Source organism: Archocentrus centrarchus, chromosome 10 (assembly GCF_007364275.1).
Source record: "Archocentrus centrarchus isolate MPI-CPG fArcCen1 chromosome 10, fArcCen1, whole genome shotgun sequence".
NCBI classification, from domain to species: Eukaryota; Metazoa; Chordata; class Actinopteri; order Cichliformes; family Cichlidae; genus Archocentrus; species Archocentrus centrarchus.
This window is the reverse complement of record NC_044355.1, coordinates 18617665-18638317: the sequence shown is the minus strand read 5'-3', so window position 1 is coordinate 18638317 and position 20653 is coordinate 18617665. Positions and strand designations below refer to the sequence as shown.

General features: G+C 41.5%; 1 protein-coding gene across 4 annotated transcripts; it reads right to left on the bottom strand.

Moving 5' to 3' along the window:
* Positions 1-5410: 5410 nt before the first annotated feature.
* Positions 5411-20576, bottom strand: ctbp1l (C-terminal binding protein 1-like). 4 transcript variants are annotated; one of them, XM_030739448.1, is made up of 11 exons: positions 20455-20576; positions 19347-19395; positions 18976-19121; positions 14952-15106; positions 12780-12924; positions 12452-12658; positions 12124-12338; positions 11349-11479; positions 11114-11241; positions 8562-8679; positions 5411-8469 (listed from the first exon to the last, which is right to left on the bottom strand). In XM_030739448.1, the coding sequence occupies exons 3-11, from the start codon at positions 19034-19036 to the stop codon at positions 8283-8285; spliced, it is 1347 nt and encodes a 448-aa protein (XP_030595308.1). In that variant the 5' UTR covers positions 19037-19121; positions 19347-19395; positions 20455-20576; the 3' UTR covers positions 5411-8282. The 4 variants fall into 4 exon arrangements, with proteins under 4 accessions (XP_030595308.1, XP_030595309.1, XP_030595310.1 ...); XM_030739449.1 differs by lacking the exon at positions 20455-20576 and adding an exon at positions 20139-20273; XM_030739450.1 differs by lacking the exon at positions 20455-20576 and adding an exon at positions 19559-19753.
* Positions 20577-20653: the final 77 nt, after the last annotated feature.

Here is a 20653-nt window from a genome sequence, read left to right as displayed (position 1 = left end):
CTATCTATCTATCTATCTATCTATCTATCTATCTATCTATCTATCTATCTATCTATCTATCTATCTATCTATCTATCTATCTATCTATCTATCTATCTATCTATCTATCTATCTATCTATCTATCTATCTATCTATCTATCTATCCATCCATCCATCCATCCATCCATCCATCCATCCATCCAGCTGTTGAAAGTAGGTTATGGGAAATAACCATGACTCCATTGTTGCTGCCGGCTGATTAATGACAGTGAGCTCAGCATCCAGACTGACTCATCACGTTAATGTGAAACGTCAGTGACACTCCATCAACTGCACAGGTGTGTGTATGTGCATGCACTCGCACACTGCACACACAAAGTCACCTCAGATTTGAACTCACATCAGCAGGTATGCCAGTGGACATTAAGCTCCCCCACTAGAAGTGCCTGCAACCCTGTGAGTTAAGAAGCTCTCTGCACACACAAGTTTAGTATTAGGACACCAGATACAGCAGCAGATTTGCCTGACTGACGCAAATCGCCAAGAAAGCTGAAGGTTTTCTTCCCGTCAATCACGTGCTCACGTCAATGTTACACAAGCCAAGCGAGTGGAGCAGTGAAAGGAAAACTATGAGCTAATCACAGAGCGTTGTGCAGGGGACATCCGAGCTCCACTGTCTCAGCCTCACTGCCACAAACACACTGGGCCCCTATAACGGACCAACATCACACGGAACAGATGGATTCCACTGATACACAGAGCATGAGACCAAAACCAACAACAAATGCATCCATCTCTCAACACCTCCACACATCTTTAACCTCCTTGTGCCACACAGCTCAAACCCACTGATTCCTGCAAGTGATAAATATTTAAAAACATGTCACAAACATATACACTTCTTTACCCTGTGTTTTAGTTTTCATTTATAAAGATGCATAAATTAGTTAATGGGTCTGGAGAGCAGGCAGAATGTGGTGTGGCATCGTATTGCTGAAATAAGCATTAATAATGCTTTCAGAGCTGTGCAAGTTACCCACACTGTGTGCACCAGTATGCACCAGCGTCCCCGCTTTCCCACAGATGCTGGCCGCCACAAGAGGGTTTTTCCACTTCACCTCAGAGCACATTAAATGATCAATTGAAGAAGTGCACCTTGTTTTGTGCATCTCATCTCTGCCTCTTTGACAGTGGTTTTCAGGAGTGTTTAAGGGTCCATGTCTGTGTTTATTGTAGATCATAATCGCACAATACTGGTTTTCAGCTTTTTCTCAACGATTTCTCCAGCTTTTTGTCTCACAAATTCTTTGAAATTAAATGTTAATAAAACATTATTCTTGAATCTTTAAAGTATGTTTTAAACTATTTGATTCTCTTACAGAGTGGCAAACAACTTGTATTTCTGAAAGGCTCAACCTCTTTGGAGTGCTTTTTTTTTTTAAGTAGCCAATCATTTTACTAATTACCCAAATTTACTGTGAGGTGTTCCACCAAGTTTCCTGCTTCCTATTACACAGCTTTTTCCAGTCTTTTATTGTTGAACTATTTTAAAACATGTTGCTGACATCATATTCATATTTCTCTGATTCAACATTTGATACAAGGTTATTTTCTGTTTTCTATTTACATTTTAAACAGGGTCCCAGATGTTTGACTCGTGTTAACTGCACTCGTGTAATTGTGATGAAATAACATGAGTGAATGATGTTTTTTTTAAATATATTTTTGAGTAAAATGTCTGTGGCAAAGAATACTCTGTATAACTGACAGCTAGAGTTAGAAAAATCTAAAGTAACACCAGAGTTAGCCTTCAAATAAAATAATGACTGCAAATCAAGGAAATGATGCACTGCAGGATTTTTTTTTAATGGAACACAAAGCTGATGGAGTGTGAGGGGGATGCAGCATCTTACCGGTTCAGTCACCGGAAAATCAGTCTGCTGCCAGACTAATTTAGCATAAGGACAAGCACGCACACAATATGAGACACAACTGGATCTGGCAAACTGCTCCTCTGTATTACCACAAAGACTCCAAACTGTTTTATTTGTTAATGTTTTCAACTCTGGATCCAAGACCTCGAAGGTGTTTTCTTTTCCACTCAAACCTGCAGAAGACCCATTTTACAGAGCAGTTAAATGAAATTACTGACCTAGCAGGCAGCAGTTCTCAGCAGTTCTCACATTTTACTGGCCTGACCTGATGGACTCCCTCCTCCTCTGAACTAAACAAGCAAATTAAAAAAATGTGTTGGCACAGCATGGGAACTGACAGATGTCGCAGCTGTGTGTGTTTGAAGTGTGTGTGAATCAGGTCTGGTTAAAAAAAAAAAAAAAAAGTACTGCTAGCACCCTGGGTCTCCTTCATCTGCACACACTGTTATGTAACTGTATATGCTTGTCCCTCACTTAAACAAAAACAGTGTGTAGGGCTAATACAGCCTTCTGATAACTAACAATAATACAATGACATGACATTTCTCAAGCACAAGGAAATGTCTAAATAAGTGTGGCATGAACTGTAATGAAATTCAGTTTATTTTTATGTTAAACTAAAAAGAGACTAAAATCGCTTTTAATTATAAATATACCTTCAAAACAGGACCCCAGTCTACTGTACTGATAGCATGCTAACAAATTAAGCTAAACTGGTGCATACAGTTATTATTAAACCTTTAAAACTAACCTTCTTAGAACAAAGTCACAGAGCCAGCCTAGTGATACAATAAAATAATTTTTAAAAGGCATTGAGTCATTGTTTTTATTGTTAGTGAAGGAAGCTGCTCAGAGCTACGTTAGCCACTACTAGCATAGCAGCTACCTTGTTGATAGTGTGATTTATTGAAACGCGCAAACACACATGGAAATACAGCATATAAGACAAAAACAGAGTTTGTACAATTCTAACAAGTTTGAAAGTCAATATTTGGTGAGACCACATTTATTCTTCAACACAGTTTAAACTCTCTTTGGCAGCTTTATCATCATTTCTTGTCCATAAGAACCCACAGTGACACCGGTGTGATTTTCTATCCAGGTATGCTTTTACTGCATTGGCAGTGTGTTTGAGATCATTGTCATGCTGTAAAATGAAGTTGTTACCTATAGGATGCTTTCCAGATGTTACTGCATGGTTTTCTGCATTTGTTATTCCATCAGTTTTGACAAGATCCTGAACACCTCAAACCATGACAGAGCTTCCACTGTATTTTACAGATGGCTGTAGACACTAGCCTGACCTCCTCTGTCCAATTTGGATTCATCACTCTATCAGACCTGTTTGCACTCCACTTTTTGTGTAATTTGGCCCTTTTTCTCCCGGTTTCCCTTCCTTAAGAATGGCTTCTTGACAGCCACCCTTCCACACTAAGAACATTTCTGATGAGACTTCAGTGAACAGCAGACGGATCAGCTGAAGGATCAGATGCATCTCTTTGGTCCTGTGTTGCTGGATTTTTTTCCTGTTTCATGACTTTCAGATACTGTTCATCCACTTTAGATTTTTTTTTTTTTTTTTTAGGCCTGACACTTCTTTTGTACTCTACTATTCCTCATTTTTTTTTTTAAAGACACTGCACAGGATGTTGTGATATTCCAAGTTTTCAGCTAACAGATCTTTGGAAATCACCGTATTGGAGTGAAAATACTATTATATGCCTGCCAAACTGTTAATGTTGGCTGTTTTTCACAGATTCAGCTAAAGAAATGGGAACAAATGATGTTTTTGTGACAGACTGCTAAAGATACCACTTAAAATTGTTTCTTTGCTAACTTGTCTGTTGTGTGTAGACACAACACTGGTTCATCCCTTGTGTTAGGTGCCTTTTTTATGCTTACATAATTCATAGGTCAGTTTTAAGTGGCTTAAAAAAAAAAAAAAAAGACAGTCCTCTGAAAATGGTCAGATACAAGCACTGAGCTGAAAATGAGAACAACCAATGTCCAAAGAAAAACTATGAAAGACCTTCAGAAAGCCTGGAGAACTATTGCTCAAGACCACTTTAAAAAAATGACAAGAAAGTCTGGCTGCTTGGAAGCAAAATACAAAGAAATGACGGGTGGCTCCAGACTTTTGCACAGTACTGTAAAATTAAAACATCAGAGTCAAAAACAATCTCTGCTTCACTTTAAAAGAAGTCTCCTGGTTACGTGCATGTGGAAACAATTTTGGAGCCAGTATTTCTCCCACCCTCCTTAGCCCTGTGGGTCCACATAGAAGCCCCCTTTCCTGTATTCCCCACCTATTTTGCCCACTTGTAAACCTGTGGCCATCCTGGAACTGCATAAGCCACTCTTGCCACATAAAAGATCAGCTAAAGTGTGGTAGTAAACAATTTTATGTCATAAGTTCTGTAAACTGCTCCATGTCTTCAACATGCTGACTGTCAACATAATGCAACTGGCAATTAATCGTCACTAGTTTACTAACCACTATTAATGAAGCACAGACCCTTTCTTTTTTCCACCGGCAGTGTTAAAGGTTCAGTACTCAGCAGGATGTCTGGTATGAGCTTACAAATAGAAAGGAAGGAGTGAGAGTTTAATTTTTTAAGGTTTTATTAAAATACGGTGTGGAGTTTACCATTGGAAGTTACCATCACAAACATGATTGTTTCTAATAAAAAAGTAAACAAAACAAAAAAATAAAGCTTAAGAGCCTAGTTACAGGAAATTTTTTTTAATATTTTTTTTGTTGTTTGTTTTTGCAGTCTGGTGAAAGAAAAAAAAAAAATCAAGTCACAACGAATGTGAGTGGAAAGAAAAATGTTCACATGTTGTAAAAATACATTTCCCAATTTTAACATTATACACAGTCACTTTCAAGCATTCATTCATTCATTCCTTGTTAGATGGTTAGATGTCAGTGCCAAAAGAAAGCAAAACAGAAGAGTAAAGGGGGGGTGGGGGTGGTTCAGACCTGTGCACAAAGGGATTGAGGAGAGAGCGGTTTCTATGAAAAAAAAAAAAAAGAAAGAAAGAAAAAAAAATGCAGGAGGCTGTTCTACATTATCGGGGCAGAAAACCTGGGATGAGGGACAAGAGACAGAGGGCGACTGCTGGAGGATATGTGTGCATTTTGAACCCTGAGAGAGAAAAAGTGACCAACTCTCACCATAATTTTCTGTTTTCTTTTTTGTCAACAGACCACACCAGTGTCCGCTATGTCCTCCCCCTACCAGTCACACCGGGGCTCTGGCTCTGACACTTTTAAGAGCTGCAGAGTGGTGAGGGTGGGCGGGGCAGTCTCACACCCAAGAGTGAAATATCAGCTGTGAGTGTATGCACTGTGCTTATCTGTTAGCCAGCACACGTATACACTGCCCAGCTAATATGAACTAATTATATATATATATATATATATATATATATATATATATATATATATATATATATATATATATATATATATATATATATACACACACACACACACACAAAAAATATCAGGGAGCAAAAAATAATATATAAAAAATAATGCTGTACAGCACAGGATTTATGTGCTGCAGAATGAGCTAAAAGTGTTCACGCAAGGCTAAATGTGGTTCATTACTGACAAAGAAACACAAAGTGCAGCAGACTTGCTGGGGTGTGAGGAGCTTTCTGCGGTGAGGCCATGAATGTGGCCTGAGCTTTTCTTTTCTTTTTCGGCTGGGTGCGTCTCCTGACTTCACCTGCTGTGGTCAACTGTATTAAGGCAGTGAGTGGTTCCATGGCGAATTTCTCTAACAGCTACTGTTACGGGGAGAGAGTAAGTAAGGCCAACAGGATATCAGCTGGAGGGGAGAGGTGGTGGGATAAGACGAATTTTTAAATAAGGGGGGGGGGGATGGGGCAGGGTGGAAGAGGGATCTCTTGATCTCTGAAATGTTTCAGTACAACATGTAGAACACAGACAGCATATCCATTAAAATGAAACAATGGTTTTCATAACAGTGCACCGATGAACTGAAAAGAAAAATAGATATATAATCATCATCATCATCATCATCATCAAACAGCAAAAATTTAAGATTACTATTATGCTCATAATCCAAACTATGGGGGTTATTTATTAAAAATATATACTCATCACATGACAGAGGAGCCTAACATCTCGGGACACCGACATGCTCCATGTCTGTCATAGACTCTGAGGGGAAAACTGTACATCACTGGAAACTGACCACGACAAACATGGCAACTCGGGTTGGAAACACTTGGTGGGGTATGGTAGGAGGGGGCAATAGTATTTCCCCTTAAAAATTACCTCACATGCACTATAGATAGAGCAGCTTGACGATGAAAGGGGATTAAGTGAATAACAAAACTGCATCTACTACTACTGTTCTAGTAAAAGAAAACTAGCAGATCACAACGACCGCCTGTTTTTTTTTTTTTCTTTTCATTTTTCATTAGCCAGTAAGGATTGGGATTTAAACACATCAACTACAGTCTGAAGTCTGTGCTGAAATCTTCCACGAGGAAATAAAAAGGTAAAGGCAAAGAGATACGCATTGATTTTAATGCCTGAGTATTTATTGACCTTATTGAACCTACAAAGATTTTGTCAAATTATTTCATGGGGCTTTTTTTTTTATTTTTAAATTGTATCATTACTGCTACAATTTTACAACCCTTATAGTAAAGAATAGTAAAGATGCATCTAGAAAATCTGTACAAAAAAATAAAAGGGTATGCACGGTACATTCAATATCTGTTACTGAGGTACTAGAAAGGTGTTCCCTTGACACCAGGGCAAGAGCGTTTAAGAGTTACTCCTAGGGACTATTCCTTTGGAACGACAACAGCTTGTTATAAGGGTGAGGGAACATACAAACACACTCACACACAAACCCACACAATCACACACACACACACACACACGCACGCACACACGCACACCACTGTCACTAATGAGCCAGCATGCACGAACACTGTCCCATTTGCTCCTACGGAGAATCTAATCTCTACCGTCCCCTTGCACTTTGAGGAATTGGTGGCTGCATGAGCAATGTTTAGGGTGGAGTATGACAGTGGGAGAAGAGTGGGGGGGTGGGTGAGTGAGTATGGTGTGATCTTAACAATAAGGCGGTAAATCTATCCCTGGTCACCCCCTCATGCGTTTTGAACATCGGCAGTGTGTGATCATGTTCTTCATCACTAAGTTACCTGTAACTGAAATAAGCCGCAGGCAGCTCCCTCTGCTCTGAGCAGCCAGACAGCGCCCTCTGCTGAAATGCTGCTGGTTTGCCAGCCGGGTGGGGGGAACAAAACAAAACAAACAAACAAAAATAAACAAAAAAACTGCTGCATTCAAGTCCTTGTGGACACCAGGAGCACAGGACCTCAAGTACACACAAGAGATAGAAATTCATACCAGGACATGCAGGTATCTCTCTGATATGATGCTCAGAGCTTTTATCTCATGACATAACAATCCAAAAGGGGAAAAAGCATGTGTAAATACAGGGATCACTGTCCTAAAACTAGACAATCACAGGAGTGAAAGTTGACAAAGGATATTGGGTTTAATACTCACAGATGAGCTTAGCAGATAAAACACACCATGAAAGTCAGAGAGCTCCACACTGACAACATTATGGATCCCTCTGCTGAGCAAGCTGATAGTGCCAGGGAGAGACAAGAGCCAAAGTGGGCTAAAGGGTTAACTAGATACTTGGTAGGGAGAAGATGATGTACTGCTTGTGATTCTGTCCTGTTTTCATGTTTTACTTCAGTACACATCCCTGCCCCAATCATGAGCAGTATGGTAAGGATAAGAAAAAGAAGAAAAGAAACGAGGAAAAGAGCAGTAACATGAGCCATTAATGTACAAAAGTGGGGCTTCAACTTTTCTGTGTCTGTGCCTCTAGTGGTCAGAGGAGGACTGCAGGAGGCAGACTGTAAAGCCTCGTGTCAGAAATGCTTTTTTTTTTCCTTTTTCTCTTTTTTAAACAAACATTAACACCTAGAACCAGAACAGATCAACTTTCCATTAAAACAACAACCAACTAAGGTAATAATCCAATCCAATCACTGAATCCTTGAGAACAGTTATTGCTGACGTAGTGGGGGAGTGAAGGAGAAGAGGGGATGATGGGTGAGATGAGGATGGAGGCAAAGGTGTGTTCTGGAGGGAGAGGATTTGTTGTGGTGTGGACAGGTCACTCCTGGGCTGGTTATGTGATCTGAGAAAAGACTGTAGAGCCACGTCAGGTCAAGCTGGTGCTGCCGATGTACTGGAGGGTTGGGTTGTGTCTGATCCTGGGAGGCAGGGGTTGGTTTCCAGAGATGACGGAATGTGCTGATGGTGGTGGGGGGGGCTATTGGTCGGAAGGGATGTCTCTGTCGGCTTCGGCCTTAGTAGGCTGCCCTGGGGATGGGGCGTGAGGGGGGTGGGACACAGGGGCGATGCCGTGTGCCAGGGTTCCTGGAACCAAGCTTTCAACACCTGCGGCAGCTCCTGGGAGGCCACCTGCTGCTGCAACGTTGATCAGCCCTGGAGGAAATCTGAAACAGACCAAAACACAGCAAAATCAGATCTGCTAAATTCAGCCTCAGAAACACTGGGGTAACACCAGACAATTTTACATTCCTCTCACCTGTAGGTGGCTCCATTAAGTTCTGGGTGAACAGTAGCTGCCTCCATACCAGGCCACTGAGAGGCTGCCATTAGATACTCCTTATTAACACAGTTCTTCAGACTGTCGGGGATACGCCCTAGAGTAAACAAAGCACAAAGGTACACTGTCAAACATAACTGACAGCTTCTTTATTCGCCTACCTAATACAGTTCTGGTTTAATGTTATAACAATACAGTAATCCCTCGCTACTTCGCTTGTCGCAAACTTGCTGTTTCGCAGGTTTTCAATCAATATTAGTGTAAAATAGTTATTGCAGTATTTTCGCTGTTTCGCGGGTTTTTGCGATACTTGTTCTTCACACCCGTAGTAAGTGTTGTACAGTAATGTATATATTTTGTGTATAAGTGTGTGGGGAGGGTTTATAAAAACTTAAAATAGTGTATAACTACTAAAATAATGTATAAATATTAAAATAAATATAGTGTCCCTACTTCGTGGATTTTCACTTATCGCGGGTGGTCCTGGAACCTAACACCCGCGATAAGTGAGGGATTACTGTATAAGCCAAAACAGCAATAGCATGGCCACAGAGAATGTGAGACTGTAATATAATGAAGTCTATATATTCTTGTTAAAAGGGCCTGACCCACATATTGAACTATTCAGATATACAGGTGCCGGTCATAAAATTAGAATATCATGAAAAAGTTGATTTATTTCAGTAATTCCATTCAAAAAGTGAAACTTGTATATTATATTCATTCATTACACACAGAGTGATATATTTCATATGTTTGTTTCTTTTAATTTTGATGATTATAACTGACAACTAATGAAAAGCCCAAATTCAGTATCTCAGAAAATTTGAATATTGTGAAAAGGTTCCATATTGAAGACACCTGGTGCCACACTCTAATCAGCTAATTAACTCCAAACACCTGCAAAGGCCTTTAAATGGTCTCTCAGTCTAGTTCAGTAGGCTACACAATCATGGGGAAGACTGCTGACTTGACAGTTGTCCAAAAGACGACCTTTGCCACCTTGCACAAGGAGGGCAAGACACGGAAAGCTCTGTGTCCAAGCACATTAATAGAGAGGCGAAAGGAAGGAAAAGATGTGGTAGAAAAAAGTGTACAAGCAATAGGGATAACTGCACCCTGGAGAGGATTGTGAAACCAAAGCCATTCAAAAATGTGGGGGAGATTCACAAAGAGTAGATTGCAGCTGGAGTCAGTGCTTCAAGAACCACCACGCACAGATGTATGCAGACATGGGTTTCAGCTGTCGCAGTCCTTGTGTCAAGCCACTCTTGAACAAGTAACAGCGTCAGAAGCGTCTCGCCTGGGCTAAAGACAAAAAGGACTGGACTGCTGCTGAGTGCTCCAAAGTTATGTTCTCTGATCAAAGTAAATTTTGCATTTCTTTTGGAAATCAAAGTCCCAGAGTCTGGAGGAAGAGAGGAGAAGCACAGAATCCACATTGCTTGAGGTCCAGTGTAAAGTTTCCACAGTCAGTGACTGTTTGGGATGCCACGTCATCTGCTGGTGTTGGTTCACTGTGTTTTCTGAGGTCCAAAGTCAACGCGTCTACCAGGAAGTTTTAGAGCACTTCATGCTTCCTGCTGCTGTCCAACTTTATGGAGATGCAGATTTCATCTTCCAACAGGACTTGGCACCTGCACACAGTGCCAAAGCTACCAGTCCCTGGTTTAAGGACCATGGTATCCCTGTTAAGTGGCCAGCAAACTCACCTGATCTTAACCCCATAGAAAGTCTTTGGGCTATTGTGAAAAGGAAGATGCGATACACCAGACCCAACAATTCAGAGGAGCTGAAGGCCACTATCAGAGCAACCTGGGCTCTCATAACACCTGAGCAGTGCCACAGACTGATCAACTCCATTGCTGCGGTAATCCAGGAAAAAGGAGCCTCAACTAAGTATTGAGTGCTGTAGATGCTCATATTTTTCATGTTCATACTTTTCAATTGGCCAACATTTCTAAAAATCCTTTTTTTGTATTGGTCTTAAGTAATATTCTAATTTTCTGAGACACTGAATTTGGGCTTTTCATTAGTTGTCAGTTATAATCATCAAAATTAAAAGAAAGAAACATTTGAAATATATCAATCTGTGTGTAATGAATGAATATAATATACAAGTTTTACTTTTTGAATGGAATTACTGAAATAAAATCAACTTTTTCGTGATATTCTAATTTTATGTCCAGCACTTGTACATTTGCTAGTAGTTATTTTGTTTTCACATTTTTGAGGAAATTTGAAAATATTCAACATTTCTATTCTCAGAAAAATGCCCAGATTGATTTTTTTTTTTGTATTTTACTCTTTAAAATGTTCTCTCATCTTAAAAACAAAAAATAAAATAAATAAATTTAAAAAATCCAGTACTAGACTCCAGTTCTGGCGCCCTAATTATGCAGTTGTTCTGAACTCATTCAAACTGTCATAAGAAAAGTGACAGTTGCTAAAAAAGTGAGGTGTGTCACATACTGAGTTCAAAGCAGTGAAAGAAGGGGCTCGATCTAATAAGATGAGTGTAAACATCTTACCAGTGATGGCCCGGCGCACTTCTCTGGCTGCTTCTTCACGAGCCTCGACAGAGGCCTGCTCACTGTACCAAGATGTGTGCGGGGTACAGATCAGGTTGGGTGCGTCCTTCAGAGGGCCTGTTGAAAAACTGTCGAGTAGAGGGTAAGGCTGTTACAGACAGGAGTACTGAGGTTTTGCACCATGCTTATGTATGAGTGCGTGTGGGCCAGTGGAAGCCTAATTCATCAGGGTTACCTGAAGGGTTCTGTCTCATGGACGTCCAGGGCGGCGCCTCGTATCCGACCTTCCTTTAGGGCCTGAGCCAGTGCTTTCTCATCCACCAGACCTCCTCTAGATGTGTTCACCAGGAAGGCTCCTTGACGCATCTGTGTCATTAACCATATGATTCAACAATGTGGAGCAGACCTTGCTACGACAGACTGAGAATTTCAATCTGCAGCAAAATATGGTACAGACTAACATAATTTAGCACCATTCAGTTCTTCTGATTAATACACAGTCAAACAATTGCAAGGTTTGGTTCAGGCAAAGCTGCAAATGCCTGAAATGTCTGGCAGATAAAAATACTGATTCTTTTTCAAAGTCTTATTTACAAAACACCAGCAAATACGTCTTGTGTGCTAAAGCAGCAGTTTACTTAGCTGATGCCAGACAATGATTACATTGAATTTATATCATTTACACCACAACAATCTACAATTAATGCAATTAAATCTCCCTGCAGACACACAGCTCTTTCATCCTCAAACAGTAATGGGGAAGAATTAGTCAAGAAGGGGTCCTCAGATGTCACTGAATCGGTTTTATTAAGAAATGTCAAATGATATGGATATGATCAATGCATCTAAATTTAAATAACCTAACTGAACCAAATGATGCAAGATAACATTCAGAGAAGTATGCAGTCATATCTGAAGTAATCTAGACACAATCTATTCTAAACACTTAAATTAATGGCACAAAACATGAAGCTAACTTTGTTTTGCATATTTGGAGTCCATTCACACACCTGTTTGATGGTGAAATCATTAATGAGATGGTGGTTGTGCTCGTTGAGGCTGCAGTGCAGGGACACACAGTCAGAGTGGATGAGTAAGTCCTGCAGAGTGGCCATTCTCTGCAGGCCGAGGGAGCGCTCCACACCATCGGGCAGGTAAGGGTCGTAAAAGATCACACCAAAACCAAAGGCCTTTGCCCGCAGAGCCACCGCTTGGCCAACACGCCCTGGAAGGAAGGACGAGAGGTGAAGAATATAAACAGCCATTGGTGGTGCAGTCTCACTTTCAAATCTGTCAGTTTTCCTTTAATGTTTCCCTCCCACCATGCTCTTTACTCACCTAGACCGATAATGCCCAGCGTCTCGCCCCGGATACGAGCGGCACCACCGGCCACCTCCCTGATCTGCTCCACACTAGAAGCACGGGTTCCTTCCCTTAAGGCTTGATGCATCCAGGTGACTCGCCTGTACAGGTTGAGAATCAGACATAGCGAAGTATCGGCTGTCTCCTCCACTGAAGCCGCTGGCACGTTACACACAGCGATGCCTGAATTAAGGGCAGAATGGAGGAAAGAAACATTAACTAAGCTGTATGTTGTTTTACTGTATGTGTCACAGGATGACACATACACGCCTTTGAAAATATGGTAGAAATTTAATCCTCTCACCCAGCTCTGCGGCTGCTTTGACATCAACGTTGTCGAAGCCGGAGCCGATCCTGACAATTACTCGTAGGCCTTTAAACTTTTCCAAGTCATCTCTGGATAGAGTGATAGTGTGGTACAACAGAGCAGCCACTGCCTCATTTAGCACCTACAGGAGACAGATAGGCATTAGATCGCCTCAGTGTTCATCTCAGTTGACTGCACTTAACATTCAGTCTTAACATTCAGTCTTTCCCACAGATTTAGAGTCGATTTGTGACAGAGGTGCACATATGTGTGGCACACTTTCTTGAATAAATTATCAAATAATACAGCTGTTCTCTGCAAATCTTCTATTTGCTAAGTATTTTACAACAAATAATGGAGCAAAAATTAATAAATAAAATCAACTAATCATCAACTGAATCCATCTCCACTCTCTTAGGCTGCAGCTGGTGACTGTAGTCCTGAGTGAGTTTGTGTTGGTAGTACATGAACTGCTTCTCCATCTGCTGCAGGTTCTGTTAAGAGTGATTCTCCTGTTTTTAATGGATTTTCAAACCAGAGGGAGGACTAACAATCTCCAACTGCAGCCCAGGATGGTGTAGCTGGAGTCTGTCCAACCATGGGACAGGATCCTCTCTTAGGAAGCAGGTGAATGATAGCGTTGACCACTACAACAGGAACCTCACCAGCAAGAAAAACACGAGACACGAAGGTTGGAGATAACTAGTTAGCAGCAAATGAACCTTCAAAAAAAAAGGAGGAAAAAAAAAAGAAATTCAAAAATACACTAAAATGTGCTTGTTAATATGCCTGGGCCATCCATCTGAGTGAGGGAAACACTGCAGCAGAATTTTTATAATTGCTCGGTTCTCTTGTGTAGACAGCTTTTGATCAGGTACACGGACTAAAATTTACAGACCCAGGAAAAGAGAGCATTAACAAGAGAATAGCAAAGGCAGCGTGTTTGGAATAAACTGTAGATCTTAACAGAATGGCTTTGTCATTATACAGGATGGACAATGAGACCGGAGGGCCACTCCTGTTCATTGTCATGCAGTAGAAAGTCACTTTCTAAAGATATAAAATAAACTTCTAAGAAAATACAGAAAATTACGACGGAGTATTAGGGCCACATTTAGAAAGAAAAAAAAAAAAAAAGTGAATTTTGAGAATAAAGCCAAAATTTTGAGAAAAAAGTCGAAGTCGTCATTTCAAGTCAAATAACAGCCACAGCTGCTATACCCACTACAAAATGCCTTGGGTAGATGAAACAACTTGATCAGCTGTCTTAGGGGCTCTACACACTGGGAGCAACATCACTCCCTCTCCATTCATGGAACTTGTGCAAAGCGATTGTGGCCTCATCGCACAAGTTCCATAGGAAATGGAGAGTGAGCGATGTCGCTCCCCGTGTGGCGAGCCCCTTATTGTGACTTGTGATTCTGCAAATCCCCTCTGTACTGCACGAAGGGGCAATCATCGAAATCCTTGCATCTAACCATTGCCAGTTTGTGTGGTTTTCCTTCCGAGCCGATGCAGCTTTCTGCACATCTCATTACCATCCTCATAGTTATCGCTACATTGTGTTTGGGTACTAAAAGAGAGATAAGTTCCTTGTTACTAAAACTGATAGTATAGTTTCGCTAACTCATAATACAAGACATTCTGGAGGTTATAGTAGACATGGTGTGGCAGGTGTTTGACTTGAAACGACTTAAATCTGCACATTTTGACTTTCGTCTCAAAATAGCATTTTGACTTTTTTCTCGGAATTTCAACTTTTTTCTCGAAATTTTGACTTTATTCTCGAAATAGATTTTCGACTTTATTCTCAAAATTTTGACTTTATTCTCAAAATGCACAATTACATTTTTTTTCTTAATGTGGCCCTAATACTCCTTTGTAGAAAATAAAATAGAATGTATAAAAAAATATACATTATAAAAACATAAAATAAAAAGGTAAGTATATACATATAAAAATGGGGATGGGTGAGTGTTGCACTTGGTGAATGAAAATTAGATATTGCACAATATAGAGGTGATGGGATTGTTCAGTATGAATAATATAATATTGCAGAGAGATGTGGGTATTACACAGTTAGAGTGGGTGAGTGTGTGAGTTCAGGGTGGTGATTGCTTTGGCAATGTCGTCACGAATTTTTAACATGTATGGTTGTGTCTCCTCTACCTTCTCGTGAATCTCTTGTGTGGACTGGGCATCGCAGAAAGCCACAGTGGCCACATCTTTGAGGATGGGCATCTCCACAGTGCAATCGCGTCCATCCAGCAGGGCCACCAGAGGCCGAGGGTGCATCGGCCCATTCAGGATTGGGGGTCGGATACCTGAGTCCACCAAGAAGAAAAGTGCATGAAATAAACCTGAAGCAAGAACCAGGTAAAATGTACCAAATTACCAGAGAGGCATGAGCACTTGTTTGGTACGCAGCTTTTTACCCCCCCCTCAACAGTCTCCATTTCCCATGTCTGGACTATCCAGCGTGATGGAAGTCATCATACCCTGACAAAAAAAAAAAAAAAATCCCCCTGTACACATGGCTAAACCGGAGTGGACAATAATAACTCAAGACTTTTATGACTGCCTTTTTCCAACACTTACACCAGAACCCCAAGGGAACTATCAAGATGATGTGTATAAGTGTGTGCACTCCTACCAAGTGTTTTAAGGTTACAAAAGCAATGTGTAACCATATCTTCGATGGGGCATGGAGAGTGTCCAGCCATCTGGCCTTTCTGGCACTGAACTCCAGCTCTGTTTAGGATAGCATGTAACCATTATACACTGTCAAGTGTTTACAGGTCCATCATGTCCTGCTCAAATCTACTTCTCAAAAATGGGAAGCTCAGACTGATTAATAAAGGAGACGCTTTTAGTTAAGTGTTAATTCTGGGAACTTGGCCTGCCTACTGTACAGGCAGACCGGGGGGGGGGCAACCGGGGTGAGGTGATGACTGGGGGAAGGGTGGAGAAAACTGTGGGGTCTTTGGGGGGAGGTGTTGGGATGGGGGGGTGGGGGGGTTGAGTCATGACCTAAATTCTCCTGTCTGGAAGAGTCCCTGCTTCTTATTTTTCACACTCTACCCCTTTCTTCAGTCACACACACCAGCAAACATCTGCACAATTGGCTCATGTGCACTATGGCCAATGTTGCATGATTGACACAAATCAGAGGCATCAATAAGGATGTCACCAGAATCCATACAGTACCTTTTGATACCAAGATTCTGAAAATGTCATAGTACTTGTTTTCTTAGGTACCGTGGGCAGCGTATATACCAAAGCAGCAATTTTTCCAAAACTGAAGAGGGCAGCATACAGCTCTAAGTGTTCCAGTCTAACCTGGCATGCTGAAGAAGAAGAAAGAAGCCCACAGGCACAGGAAAAACTACACATGGAAGATGGTGACTAGTGCAGCTGCTGCAATAACTATGTCCCGACTCGATAATAAAGGCAGAGTCGGCTATAGAAGTACTTTGCATTTGAGAGGGGTGACCAAGGGATGATAATTACATATTATCTTTAGAGAATCAAATGATGATATCATGTTTTTCAGACCAAGGGAGGAAATACTTCCAGTTAAGCAAAGCACGTAAAAGACCAGCATCCTGATCTGTTCAAAGAATTCAAGTTGAGTGAGTTTCAATTCACAATCCATCCATCTATCTATTTTTTTCCCCTTATCCTTTTTCAGGGTCACTGGGAGGCTGGAGTGTATCCCAACTGCCAAAGGGCGAGAGGCAGGTCAAAGCATTATCCTTCTTACGTTATCCTGAAATGCATATTCGTGTTTTGTTTAAGACAGCTAGCACTGCCGCTGTGAAATCAACTTTGCTCCACAGGCTGAAATGTGTGGAATGCTAACATTAAATGCTGATGTTAACGTAGTGTAACATTAGTAGGCTACTTGGCAACCCTCCTAAGACTTCAGTCTGTCTCTTGTCAAAAAGCTGTGCTAACATTTTAAATATATGGCAGTGTTTTAAAGCAACCTTTGGGATAATCATTTTGCTTTGGAATTGAGAATCGTGTAATTCTACTGGTATTTGTACAGACTACTAAATGTCTGGCATTAATAAATGCCCCATCTCTGCAAAAAGAGTTACATCAGTAAAATGTGTTTTACTCTGCTTACTTTAGTTTTCACACATGAAATCTGCACAAATCTTTCAGGAGAATCAGATCCAACATTATTTCTTGGGATTAACAGACAACAGGAGATTTACCACTTTGGTAGAGGCTGCAGGAAACAGGTCACATGACACCCACTCACTTGTTGTGGATTCTCTGGACAATTACCGACGCTATTCACACATTTCACTGGGTTTGAGCTAGGTAACGTCCACTTAATGCCTGGTCCGAGAGATGGACATAACCTCTAGGAAAGCTCAGGGCTGCAGTGAACGTGTGAAACCGACTTTACAGTCTTCATGCTTGGACTAACTCCACACATGCACCAGTACTCACTATCTCAGCCCTGCTGGGTGACAGGTGTGTGTGCCTGCCCCATGGTGGGGAGTGTATCAGGTAGGAACATTTACTTGGACCGAGGGCAGGGCGTAATGGTGAGACTGTTGAGGAAGGAGGGGAAAAAAAAAAAAAAAAAAGGGGTCTGGTAACTGAGGGTGGAAAACAAATATTTGCTAACGCTTCCTCTGACGTCTGAGCGTATCTCAATGCATGGATGAAATGCACATAAGCAAAAGAGAAAGCAGAAAAAACACACATAAAGCCTGTTACACTCAATCTGATGCACACCATTTAACAGTGTGATTCACATTTTCTGCAGATGGCTCAAGAATGCTGTAATGCTGACTGCAAACGGGCTAAAAAACAAAAAAAACAAAAAACAAAGACTCTTACTATGCAGAAAAACCCAAATGGGTGCGTCACAAAGAATTCCTCTGTAAAAATATATATCCAAGTAGGCCTACACAGAGAGCAATTTGAGTAAAGGACATCAGCATACCCAAGGCCTACAACGAGCGAGCGTGGCTGCACACACAATGCAATTCATTCAGTGATTCATTCATTCGCCCTCCCTCTCCCTTTCTTTCCCCTTACTCCCTCCTCCACTCCTCTCCCCCTCTGGCTGTAGTTAGAGTAAGAGGTGAGGGGGGAGGGGCAGCGAGCGATGATAATGCAGCAAGCAGCAGTACTCCACCCAGACACAGTGAGACCCACATACACACACACACACACACACACGATTATTCAGTTCCTTCTTAGCGCCTGCGACAACACCAGTACAGGCTAAACATAAAAAAGGGAAACTGCACACACATAGCTGGCACCACACCCAGACCCTAGATCCCCTCCCCCCTCCCACAGTTCACAAATTTCAAAAACACATGCCGATATAGAAAACACATGAGCACCGGGGCTAACCTTGCATTATGAAGTCTGTCAGCCTGTCTTCCTCTCTCTCTACCCTCGCCTTGCTCTCCCTCTATTGCTCGTTTTTTTTCCTCCCTCTCTCTCTGTTAGCCTGCTCTTGGCTGACTGGATCCCAGCTGTCATCCACGCCCAGCCCCTCCCCCACAGCCTGCCTCCAATCACTGGGCGACTCTATTGAGAGCCAGCCAACCAGCACTAACCTCATTAGCATAGCCCAAGCTGAGGCAGAGGGCGGTTTGGGGCTGTTGTCCTTTTTTAAAGAGACAGCTGGCCAATTTCCCTGTAGCTGTGGCCACGACCCTTCACCTTGTCCTATCTCCCTTTCACCCGTCTCCTGAGACTCTTCCAGACGCTTCCCTCCATTTTAGCGCACCATTATGTCTCATCTCCTTCATCAGCCCTTCACTCTGCAACCACTCAAAATTGTATATCTTCTAGAAATCTACAGTTTAACAGCTCCAAATGCATTTGCTAAAAAGATGCAAGTTCACCTATTTTCTGTTATCGTTATTACCCTAAAAATCAATTTCACCATGACTATGCATTTGCAGATTCTGACTGACATTTCAATTTCTCTTCTACTGTCCGCCTCCACAGTTAAAACCCTTGTGAGCCACAGCTTAAAAGGTGGTTTTCACATGAGGACACAGCATAAAGCAAATCTCTTCTGCAATCAGGTATTAAAGATTAGATCATAAGAAACTGTATGATTACAAGCAAAGGCACATCATGACACAAATGAGTTTTATTACAACATATGATTTTAGATTTACACATAGGAGTATTTCTGAAGTCTCACCCTCACAAATGCGGTCCAGTCTCTGCCGCTTGATCTGTTTGTGCTTGTCCATCTGAGCCATAAACCAAGCAGTCTAAACCCGGGGACACAGAAGAACGGATCCAAGTGCTGGCAGGGGCCCTTTAATGATGTCCACGTATTTTCACCTGCACACAAATGGGGATAATTCAGCCATAAATTAAAAGATCAATTTTTAATGCATCCTAATGCTGACACCTGAATAACCTAGTGTCCCTAAGGAAAAGTAATGCAAAATGGTGAAAAGCTAATAAATTACAGCGCTGTTTATATGAGTGTTTGTGCAGTTATACCCAGAAAAACCCATTCTAAAGTTTCATTAGTACAGCTTTAGGCTTCAGACAGACACTCACCTAGAGAACAGCGTCGGTTGCACCAGTCAGGTACACAACTTAGTTTACACTGTAAACAAAGCAGAGATAAAATTACTTCAGGTGATAACAATGCTAGACAGTAACACTGCAGGTGGCTCGTTAAAAAAAACAAAAAAAAAAAACGGAACTATGCGAATAAAACTTTGCCAATTCATAACACAGCACAGCAATTAAAACGATACAGACATCACCTGTTGGCAGAAGTGTTTTGATAAAGGTAAACTGCTCTGTATAACTCATAAAAAGTTTCATTTTTCCTCACGGTTAAACCTGTTAGGTTCATGGTTTTCAACTTTCTCAACTTTACAACAACAACTTATACACAGAGTACAATTAAACCGTACGAGAGGACATTCTTAATAACTTTTTGGTTAAAATACGTAACGGTAAGGAAGCCTCTGGTTAGCATCCAAGTTACCGTTAATTTACTAGTTAGCTTACAGTGCTAGCTCACCCGTTTCCACTCTATCCAGAAACACCGGGCACTCGCAATGAATGGAGGACACTATTTACCAGTTCAATGCAAACATTACAGTTATTGGCTCATATACGCAGCCGACATTCAGTCCAGTCCAATCCGAGTTAGTTAGCTACAATTAACTTTTGAATCCTAAAACGAGCTATCGCTAACTAAACACATAGCACGACAGCTAGCTGCGCGACGGCGGCTAGCTAACCCAAACAGAAACACTTGAAGACCCTCTAACATTTTAATGGAAACTACAAATTCTAGCCAAACCTTGAAAACACATAGTTTTTGTTGTTATTTACTTCGCATTAACTTGTGAAGAGTGTTGCTGTAACCCTCGTCCACAATATGAGGCGTTTGAAGCGTCGCTAACGTTAGCTAGCTATCGCCGATAACTAGCGTGCAGCTGAGTGTGTGGGAGAGATGAGAGCGGAGGGGGAGCCCATTTCGTCCGATCTGTTATCAGCGAGCAGCGCTACAATGTGAAATATCTGACCCAGAAGCTTCAAAATTATTAATTCTTCGGGGAAGGCTCAGTCGCCCGTATGCTTGATTTCAGCCACATCTACTTTGTAAACTAACAAGCGAATCTCGTGAGGAGAAATGATGATTATTTACCCCGAATAAACTCTTTGAGGAGTGCTCAAATAGTGTGCGTGCGTCGGCGGTGTTCCCTCTCTCCCGATCGCCATGAAATTAGACAAAGAGGAAGTGGCTTGTCGATGTGGGGGTCAGACAGTGTGTGAGAAAGCATCCTTGGACTGGAAGGAGCGCCCTCACCTTTCAAGGCGGAACGACAAAGACGCGCAAACTCTTG

Coding starts and splice junctions, on each gene's coding strand:
- ctbp1l (XM_030739448.1), bottom strand. CDS start 19,036: ATGGCTCAGATGGACAAGCACAAACAGATCAAGCGGCAGAGACTGGAC. Junction 12,659..12,779: donor CAAAGCAGCCGCAGAGCTGG/GTGAGAGGATTA, acceptor CCCTTAATTCAG/GCATCGCTGTGTGTAACGTG. Junction 12,339..12,451: donor GCTGGGCATTATCGGTCTAG/GTGAGTAAAGAG, acceptor CCTTCCTTCCAG/GGCGTGTTGGCCAAGCGGTG.